General features: G+C 33.9%; 1 protein-coding gene across 1 annotated transcript; it reads left to right on the forward strand.

The window, feature by feature from the left end:
- Positions 1 to 8,912: 8,912 nt before the first annotated feature.
- Positions 8,913 to 11,096, forward strand: LOC122048213 (zinc finger MYM-type protein 1-like). The gene is made up of 3 exons (XM_042609807.1): positions 8,913 to 9,799; positions 9,929 to 10,109; positions 10,602 to 11,096. The coding sequence occupies exons 1-3, from the start codon at positions 8,913 to 8,915 to the stop codon at positions 11,094 to 11,096; spliced, it is 1,563 nt and encodes a 520-aa protein (XP_042465741.1).
- The last annotated feature ends 214 nt before the right edge of the window (positions 11,097 to 11,310 follow it).

The following is an 11,310-nucleotide window of genomic DNA, read 5'->3' on the forward strand; positions in this document are numbered from 1 at the left end:
ACCCTAGGACTCAAATTAAATATGCTCATGTCACTCTACATGAAATATGATAAGTAGAAAGCCAAGGTTCAATTGCTATATGTTGTTTTATGACCTAAAATGATGCTAGGGTATGTTTCGGCCATAACTATTGTATGATGCCTTGTATGAATTTATACATAAGGTTAGTCCAAGTTCACATGCTTGTATGCTTGTTTGTAGCCCTAATGAGAACTTGTTAAATTTCGGCCATGACATATGTTAAGGGCTTAAAGAACTTAGGAACTAATTCAAATGTGTCAAATGTGTTTACCTTGTTCCTTGGTAAAAATGTTATAAATATGATTTAAAGTTGTCCATGCTTTTATGTCATATGGAACCTTGTTTCACACCTTAAGGTTTCGGCCACATGAAATTAGGGACTTGAAGAACTTAGAAACTAAGTTAATCATGTTTATAATGCTTCCTATGAAAATGTTATGATAATTTAGGTGTCATATGCTTGGATGTTGTGTTTAACCTAAATTAAGCTCTAAAGGGGTTTCGGCCACAAGGGTTTAGGAAGCTTAGAACCAAGATGAATATGATACCATGTTTCCTATGATAGGATAATCACAAGATACACCCTTATGCTTAATATGTATGCTTGTGATTTATGACTTATGATATGATATGCATGCTTTTATGATATGATATGCTTTGTGCTAAAAATATGCATGCTTATGTTATGATATGTGGTTAAATTATGCATGCTTTAATGCTATGTTTAGTGCTTAAAATATGCATGCTTTCATGATATGCTATGTGGTTAAATCATGCGTGCTTGATGATATGCTTTATGCTTAAGATATGCATGTTTTTATGATCTATGCCTAAGTGATGCATATTGTTATGACATGATGTATGCCTAAGTGATGCATGCCTTTATGATGTGATGTATGCCTAAGTGATGCATACCTTTATGACATGATGTATGCCTAAGTGATGCATACCTTATGATATGATGTATGCCTAAGTGATGCATACCTTTATGATATGATGTGTGCCTAAGTGATGCATGCTTTTATGATACATGATATGTATGACATGTACTTTACTTTATGTGTGAGTGGCTTGTACCAAGGGTGGGCTCCATAAGCGCCCCGAGGACTAAGGACCTCGTTAGGGATGAGCTCCTAAGTGCCCCTAGGACTAAGGGCCTAGTATGTTTGCCTCGTAGGGTTCAAGACTTGCTACCTTGGACTTACAAGGTTGCGCGCAATATGTAAGTGGTACATAGCCGGGATCCCCCTTATGTTGAGATTACTTTTAAGTATATATATGTAAAAGAAAATGGTTTTAAAGATCATGAGACATACACATGTTTTTCGGATACATGTTTTCCAAAATCATATTGCATACACCTTATGATTATGCTATGTTTCATGCTATGCTCTTGATTATGATATGCCATGATAAGGTATGATTATGTTATGTTCATGCTATACCTTATAGACATGTTTCGGCCATGGATATGTTGATGCTTGATATATAGATTTCGGCCATGGATATGATGATGCTTTGATGTACATGTTCGGCCATAGTTATGATGCTTTGATATACATGTTCGGCCATAGTTATGATGCTTTGATATACATGTTTCGGCCATGCTTTGATATACCATGATACTTGGTTGTTATACCATGTCTAGCTATGTTTTATGCAATGCACTAGGTATATGTTTCGGCCATGATGATGTTTGATATGCCATGACTAGCGGTGATTATATTATGATGCGTGATATGCTTGAATAGAATGCTAGGTTATGCCATGATTAGTTGAGATTATGACTTGTTGATACATTCTTGATTATGTGTTGATTTTTGATTTTAGTGAGTAGGAAAGGAACTTACTGAGCCATGAGTGCTCATAGCTTACTTTCCTTGTACCACAGATAAAGGAAAAAGCTGGATGAGTTAAAGGAGCAGCAGGAGGGGCAACGAAGATGTGTGTGGCGGTGGCTAGGCAACTAATTAAGAACCTGCTTTAAAACCTTTAAGAACTATGCTTTGGTTTTGTGAAATGTAATACACTATTGGTGACTTGATATTAAGTTTTTATTGATTTTGTTATCATGTTATGAAACCATGTTAGTGTAGTTCGGTTTGAAATAAGTTAAGAAAAATAATTTTTAAGTCTTCCGCTGTAATACGTACGTAGAGTATCGTAGCCCCGTCCCTTAGGGTTAGCAGGGAGGGCGGGTGTTACATAGAGATTGCCTAAGTCAGGACTCTATTTAACAAGTAAACAGCTGTCCTAATTGCGTAATTCCAAAAAGGCTTTGGGAAGAATTGCATGATTTATCATTAACCTAACAATGTCCAACAAGGTTGGGTCTGACCTTTCAAACACATATCCCATTGTCTATGAGATAACCTTGAATCTCCTGACTTAAGTATTTACTACCTCGATCAGATCAAATTATTTTAATACCTTTGCCAGGATGTTTCTTTACTTGATTTCTGGATTCTTTAAACTTTTCAAAGGTCTCAGACTTGTATTTCAATAAATACATATACTCAAATCATGAGTGATCATTGATGAAGGTAATGCAACAGTTGTAGTCTCCTCGTGCTAGAGTTGACATTAGTCCATATACATCGGTATGTATAAGGTCAAACAACTCTCCCACTAGTTCACTTTTTTAGGAAAAAAAATAACTTAGTCATCTTGTCTTTTAAGCATTAATCACATGTATCAAACGAATTCAATTCAAATGATTCTAGAATTCTACTATTGTGTAATTTGGACATGCATTTCTTACTTATATCGCTAAGGCAACTATGTTACGTCTAGGAAGCTAATTGATTATCTCGTCGTCTACTATTCTTTTAGCCCACATATATCATTACATATATGTGAGACATTTCTAGTATTGAATACCTAAGTATTTGAAGAAACACCATTCAATATCGAAGATAGTTGAAGGAGATAGGGCATCGAATGTCTTTCTCTTATTTATGGACTCAAGATAAATCTGGTCATTTTCTTCTCTAAAGTTTCATCTTACCACAGTGGTAACATGGATCCTTTAGAGTCGGTTCTTCTTTCTTGGCTTTGTGAATAATTCTCAAGTTGCGAAGCCAATCCAAGAAGTTCGGTCTTGTCAGTTTGGTTGTTTCCAAAGTTGAGCGTAAATTAAAAAAAAAAACATACTTATTCTAATAAACTAGAAATACACAATCAAGCAAATATGAGAGAGATGATTTATTCCATAAATGTAAGCAATTTACACATGTATATGGATTTCCACTTACTTATTGATTCAAGAGCTCTTACTTTGAATTCAGACGATCGTAGGTTTTCTCCAAGTGATTTGATATCCGCTATAGATAAGAATAACCTTGACTCTGGCAAGCAAATCATTCTTAGCTATAGTGGTAGGTATCACATATACCAATTATATATCGTATACATAACTATCATATTGTGCTATCAACTAATTGAATATTTACATAAACATCGAGTTGTTAACACATTAACAAGTATACATCAAATGTATATCAACCAATTTTACCTCTATCCATGTTAACTTTGGCTTTGGCACAACAAATCAACACTTAAAGTTAAAACCAACCCGTTAATCATGAGATTGTATCTCAATAGTTCGAACATGTTTAATTTCAAGTTGAGCTTGATTTTGACATAGCAACTCAAACAAGTAATCAAACTCTGGTTCTTACCATATTGACAGAAGGTGTATGTTTTAATATGTTGTAAGGGATTTAGGTCTCAATATCATCATGCATATGATCTATCTATATGATATCATTCACATGGCAAATATGATGACATGACATCACACATGTATGCCATAATTATATCTAATCATGACATAATTAATAATATAACACATCACACACATGATATATAATTAATAATATAATACGACAGACGCATGGTATATAAATGTATCTACATGACATACATATATGGCATGACCTAGCACAAATTATGTCATAGTTATCATACTATTATTTATAAATAAAATATGATTAAGAATCTAATTTCTATAAATCAAGATTCTTATAATTAAATTAGAAAATAAAATTTTAAATTTTAATTACATATTTATCTAGGAAATTATACTCAATCAAGAAGATCTAATTAATTAGAAAATAATTCTCTAATTTTAACTTATCAAACAAATTAGAAAATTTATGATTATAATTTCTTAACTAATTCAAAATCTTATATATTTAGAATTTTTCTAAATTATTTTAGAAACTTTTCAAAATTAAATTTTTCTAATAAATTAGGAATTTTTTTAAAAATAGATTTTTTAAAATTAATTTAGAATATCCAAAATTAAAAAATTTTGAATTATTACAAAATATTTTCATATTGAAAATTTTTAAATTTATTCTAGAACTTTCTAAAATTAGAATTTCCTAACAAATTAGGAAACTTTCCAAATATAAACATTTGTAATAAAAATAGAAAAAATTTTAGAAATTAATTTATAGAATATATCTAAAATGAAATTTCTAAATTATTTTAGAATCTTTTAAAACTGAAATTTCCTAAATGATGCGGTGGTAAAAGGGGCCCACCAAGGACGAGTCAAAGGTGGGAAAAGTAGCTGACGTGGAGGTCAAACTCAAGGTAGTCAAAGGCATGGAATTGCCAGGTCACCAAAGTTGGTCGAGCAGGCTGCAAAGGGTCGATCGTGCATGAAAGGTCCGATCGAGTATGATCACCCACTCACCGAAAGGGAGGTCCAGGATCAAGGTGCAGCCCGGAGGCTCATCTGACCGGATTGCTTCTTTGACCGGATGACAAGCAACCCCCCGACAACCAGACGACTAAAGAGAGGATAACAGACGTTCACAATTGTGATAACCAAATGAGGCCAGTTTGACCGGATCGCCTGACTGACCAATGAGGAACAACCTCCTATGCAAGATAGACGGAAGGGTAAGGCACCTAAACTCGATGACTCCCTTGAATGGATAAACAAATAGTTCTCTCAAGGGATTCTGGATGACCAACTACCACGACATTACACGCCATTGACGATCGGGGAGTATAATAGGACAACCGATCTAGAGGATCATCTGATCAAGTTTGATAACATGGCCACACCACATCAATACACCGACGAGATCAAGTGCCGAGTTTTCCTCACCACCCTCTCTGGATCGATGCATAGGTGGTTCAGGCGCCTACCGAAAAGATCAATCCATAGCTTTAAGGACTTCCGGTCGGCATTCCTGCAGCATTTTGCTAGTAGCTGCCGATATAAGAAGACGAACATTAACTTGTTCGCAATAAAACAATGGCCCAAGGAAGCGTTAAGGGCCTACATCAAGAGTGCAGCGGAAAACATTTAGTTCCTTATCAAGAGGATCCATGAGAGGGGAAGAATAATCAAGCATCCTATACTAAGTTTCATGATAGTTATACTTTTGGTGCATGCACACGATCTCCCAATAGCTAGGATCTCAGCATGATCAAGCGTTCGCGCTTTAACGATATACACACGAACAAGCTTCTCGTTTGTCTCACAAACTCACAAAGTGGAGAAAGAAACAACCTTTGCTTGTGCTAGCAACCACAAGGTTGATTTTTGGCCAAGATGAGGAAGAAGGAAGAAGAAAAATAAAATTTTTTCATCTAATAAAATTTATCATTCATAAATCATATTTATATCCATTTCATTCTTCTCCATTCTTTCTCTAGATTAGGTTTTGATACTTTCAATTTCATTATCTTTAGATTCTTTTATCCGTGTTATGGAGTATATCTATTGTTCTAGAATTAAGGGAGTAATTATGATGTGAATTGATATAAGAACTCATGAATTTGCCAATTATCTATCTGTATGACATTGTTATATGTCTTATATCTATTTGATATTATGTGTGTATAATGTGCTTGAGCCTAATTTCCATATTTGATTAAATATTTATGTAGAATTGCTATCCCATAGAGGGAATACCCTAAATCATATAACCGAGGGGCGTTAGTGATAAGAGTATCCCGTTTCTGGACATCTAGAGAATTATCTCTAAAGGAGAAGCAATTCTCCGCAAGGAAGTAGGGAATTGGACATCATTATTATTTCTATCCTTATGTTATTGACTATTAGTGTGTTCTTGTGATTTATGACCGAGAGACCCTAGTGACAGGGGTATCTCGTTACCGGACTTCATAGGAACCACTTCCATTTAGTAGCACAAGATATGGATTAAGATAGCATCCTAGCTTAACCTCCACGAGGAAGAGCTGATAATGAATCTAACTTCCTACAAGTGTATAGGAATAGAGGATGGGTGATAGGTGATCCATGCTATATTAATTAGCATCACAATGAAACTGAACCCCTAGAATATTTCCCAAAACCAAGTTCCTCAATACTCTTTCTCTTTCTCTCTCTTTCTCAATCTTACTCCTCTTTACTTAGAGCATGACTCTCAACCATCACTACTAGAAAACTAGGCTTTTGAGACACAACAAAATATGTCTTAAATTATAAATTTAGTGTTTCAAAATGTTTTTGAGACGGTAATGTAGTCGTCTCCAATATAAGCGTCTCAAAAAAAATATTGAGACAATTGTACTGTCTCAAATGCTATTTAAGACGGTGATGAGATGGTTGTTCAATTGTCTCAAAAGTATTTAAGACAGTTATTTTTTGTCTCAAATGTTATGTCTTATCTTGTGAAAAAACTAGAGACACTAAATTGAGATGGTAATGTGTTGTCTCAAATAGAAGTGAAGACAGTAAATTACTGTCTCTAATGTTTTAACTTATTAGATGCAATATTTATGACAAAAATTAATAATTTTAAAAAACATTTACTATACATTTATTGAATTGTCATTTCAAAACAAAAGAAAAAACTCTCTTTATAAATTAAAAGTGATATACAAAATATAAAATTCTACAATCATTAATTGAAGTGCATCCACCATTCATCCAATAATATAAATATCTACATATCCATCATTAATTTGATGAGAAAAAAAACTATTATTCCCATGAAAGTTACACAAGAAAGCCTAAAGAATAATTCCTCATGATCTGAAGATAACTTCTATAATCCTTTATCAGAATCCTGAACATTAAAAAAAAACTCTAATTAGAGGTAAAGATAATTTATAATATATATTGTTCAGAAAAATCAATAAATAGAACTTTTCAATAAGAAATCTCATCATCCAACACATAATCCTTTTTCTTGCAACTATGTATATATACAACACAAACAACCCCAAGTTAAACAAACCTCTTCATCTCATAATAAGAAATAATGATTCATGTGTTTGTCAATATCTTTGTGTCTTTCAAGTTGTTACACCTGTAAAATAGATTTATCTACAACTTAAAAAATATGTACACTACTACATCACCAAAAATTGTTAATAAAATAAAAAAAAATCTTGTGAAAACAACTACCAATGTATCTGTTGGTTACCCAATCCTTATACATGTGAAATAATATTATCGGCACCCTAAATAAAAAATAGTGTGTGTATCACAAAACTATTATAAAAGTCAGTTATTTAAATAAAGTAAATATACCTTTTGATTACTAAATTCACTAGATTCCATACGAAGATGAGTCAATGGGGATTCATGATTCTCTAACTTTGATTGAAGTGCATCTATTTGAGATTTCATTTGATTTAGAATAGGAGTCACTACTTGCATACACTCTACAACAACTTTCTCCATAGTTATTTTTATTAACTCATTTGAATGTTCTTTGGATAATAAGGGATGAGTACACATGTCAGAAGGACTAGGACCTAAACCCATAGTACGAACATAACCATGACTTTCATTTCCTATGAAACTATTGAAAATCTTCTGTCTCAACTTAGTTGTTTGATCCTCAATAGGTACCGCTGATAACTTTTCTTGCATTTGACCCTCAGGGGCGGATGTACCGGGGGGCGGCGTCGACGGTCGCCCCTCCTTGCCGGTGGAACAAAAAAAAAAATCGGGGCGCAGGCACTCGCATGCCGCAGCAGCCGGAGAAAAAACGCAGCATCGAGCGAAAAACGGAGAAAACGAAGAGTCAAAGCCAATTCGTTTTTTTAATTGTGAATCACCTTGACACGTTTCCCTATATAAAGCATATATAAAGGTTTTTTTTATATTTTTATTTATCCCTCCTCCTTTTTTTTAATTGACACGTTTCCTCAGTTTATTTTTTATATTTGGAAACATTTATTTTTTATATTTTTATTTATCTCTCACAAAACCTTGAACCTTGTGATATTTCTTGCCCTTTATTTTTTCTCTCTGCAGTGCCGAGCGCCGACGACCGACCAAACAACAAAGCTGAAAGCCCTGCGCCCAGCGCCCAAATCTTTTTTCTCTCTGCCGATTGCCGATCAAAGGAGGAACCCTTCCTGATCCATCTTTTTGTGCCAAAGTCCAAAGGTGAAGCCTTCGGCCTTCATTCAGGTGTGGATTTTATTTTATTTTATTTTATTAATAATTGTTGATTGTTTCTTGATAATGTATGTTAAATTAATTTTATTTTTTTAAAAGAATTGTGTCGATGAATGATGTTAAATAATTAAATTGTGTTATTGTTAAATTGTTCACATTACTTTATGTTGATAATTTTTTCCCATACATTATAATTTGTAGAAAATGTTGAAATATTTTGCAAAGAGGCCTAGGAGTTCAATTGAATCGTCTAGTATTCCGGATGAAGAGTCTACTCATGCACCACAACCACCACCACCTCCTCCTCCTTCGCAAATTTTATTTGAAAATATTGAAAATCTGAGTAGTGAAGTAGAAATTGTTGCTGATCCTGGTTTACGAAAATTGATTGAAGAGTATGATGTTGGTGCTAGAGATCGTATTCGAAAAGAATATGTTGCTATGGGCCCTAGTCAACCTCGAGGCCATAATTTTCTAAGAAAAAAAAATGGGTAAAGACAATAGATGTTTCAGAGAGGTTTGGTTTAAAGACCGTGATTGGTTGGAGTATAGTGTTTCAAAGGATGCAGCCTTTTGTTTCTGGTGTTATCTTTTTAGACCTAGTAATATAGGGTTTGGAGGAGATGATGTGTTTACGAGATCTGGTTTCATAAATTGGAAAAAAGCAATTGAAAAATTCAATGAGCTTGTAGGTGGAGTTGGTAGTGCGCACAATGAGGCAAGAATACAGTTTGAGGGTTTCAAGAATCAAAGACAAAGTGTGGAGTATTCATTTTCATCAGGGAAACATGAGCTTGAAGTTTCTTATCGCAAACGCTTGACTTTCATTTTAAAAGTAATTCGATTTTTGTTGTTACAAGGATTGCCTTTTCGGGGACATGATGAGTCTTCGACATCATCCAATAGAGGAAATTTTATAGAATTGCTCAAATGGTATAGCTCAGAGTGTCCAGAAGTTGCGGCAGTTGTTGGAATGAATGCACCTGGAAATAATCAAATGATTGCCCCAAAAATTCAGAAGCAATTGGTGAATGCTTGTGCAGTTGAGACCACATATGCTATTCTAGCTGATCTTGGAGATATGTGGTTCACTTTACTACTTGATGAGGCTTGTGATTGTTCAGTGAAAGAGCAAATGACAGTTGTTATTAGATATGTGAACAAATATGGAGAGGTGATTGAACGATTTATGGTCGTAGTTCATGTTGCAACAACTACAACTACTTGTTTGAAGGAGGCAATCGACTCTTTATTTGCTAAGTATGGTTTGTCAGTGGCGAGATTGAGGGGTCAGGGATATGATGGTGCTTCAAATATGTCTGGAGAATTTAATGGCTTAAAGTCACTAATAATGAAAGAAAATCCGTATGCATTGTATGTTCATTGTTTTGCTCATCAACTCTAGCTAGTGGTTGTAGCTGTTGCTCAAGAAAATCAATATGTTTGTGATTTCATGTGGATTGTTGGTTCGATTGTGAACATATCTGCATCATCTTGCAAAAGGGCCGACAAATTTCGACAACTTGAACATGACAGAAAAGTTAAACTTCTTGAAAGAGGAGAGATTAGTTCTGGTAGAGGACTAAACCAAGAAACTAGTCTAGCTAGACCTGGAGATACACGATGGGGGTCTCATCATTCAACTTTATGTCGTATTGAACAAATGTGGCCATCTGTTATAGAGGTTCTTCAAAATTTGATTGATGATGGTGATCGTTCTTCTAAGGGTTTAAATAGAACTTTGGTTGAAAGAATGGAGAGGTATGAATTTGTGTTTATTCTACTATTGATGAAACGTATACTGGCAATCACAAATCATTTGTCAACCGTTCTACAAGAGAAAGATCAAAATATTGTGAATGCGATGCGTTTGATCAATAATGTGAAATGTAAATTACAAAAGTTGAGAGATTCTGGATGAAATATTTTACTTGAGTATGTGAAGAAATTTTGTAACACTCATTCCATTGAAATAATTAATATGACAGATAACATCAACAGCCGTAGTCGTTTGAAGAGAGATGGGAAAAATGTTAATTTTTATCACTACTACCATGTTGAAATCTTTTGTAAGGTAATTTCATAATTATTTTTTTGTTTACCATCAATTAAATTCTTTTAAACAGTAACATATTTATTAATTTTTACTTTTGTTGTTTGATTTTTTAAATTGTAGGTTATCGATATTATTCTACAGGAGATGGATAGTCGTTTCTCTGAAACAACTACAGATTTGTTGATTTATATGTCATGCCTTGATCCTAGGAACTCGTTCTCTAGATTTGATGTACAGAAGTTAGTGCGTCTGGCTCATTTTTATGAGGATGATTTTTCTTGGAATGAGCATATGTTGGTTGAACAAGAGCTTGAAACATATATTGATGACGTCATATCAGATGAACGGTTTGAAGGCATTTCAGATTTAGGAGCTCTTGCAAAGAAAATGATTGAAACAATGAAGAATCGTGTGTTTCCTTTGGTTTATCGGATGATTGAGCTAGCCTTACTTCTTCCAGTTGCTACTGCAACCGTTGAAAGAGTGTTTTCGGCAATGAATATTGTCAAAACAGATTTGCGAAATAGGATTGGAGATGAATGGATGAATGATAGTTTAGTAGTCTATATCGAGAAAGATGTTTTTAATACTGTCGACAATGAGCCAATTTTATAGAGTTTTCAGAACATGGAGTCTCGAAGAATGCAATTGTCACGTATTCGTTAGTAGACTGCTTTCATATTTTAATATTATTGTATGATTTTTTTTTATAATATTGTACTTTTTTCTCCTGTATGCCTAGTTATTTAAAAAATATTTTTTTAATTACATAGAAGTTATTAACTGTTCAAAAAAAATTTGCCGTACTCAAGATTGCGACCGCCCCTCC

This window comes from Zingiber officinale, chromosome 2B (genome assembly GCF_018446385.1).
Source record: "Zingiber officinale cultivar Zhangliang chromosome 2B, Zo_v1.1, whole genome shotgun sequence".
NCBI lineage: Eukaryota > Viridiplantae > Streptophyta > Magnoliopsida > Zingiberales > Zingiberaceae > Zingiber > Zingiber officinale.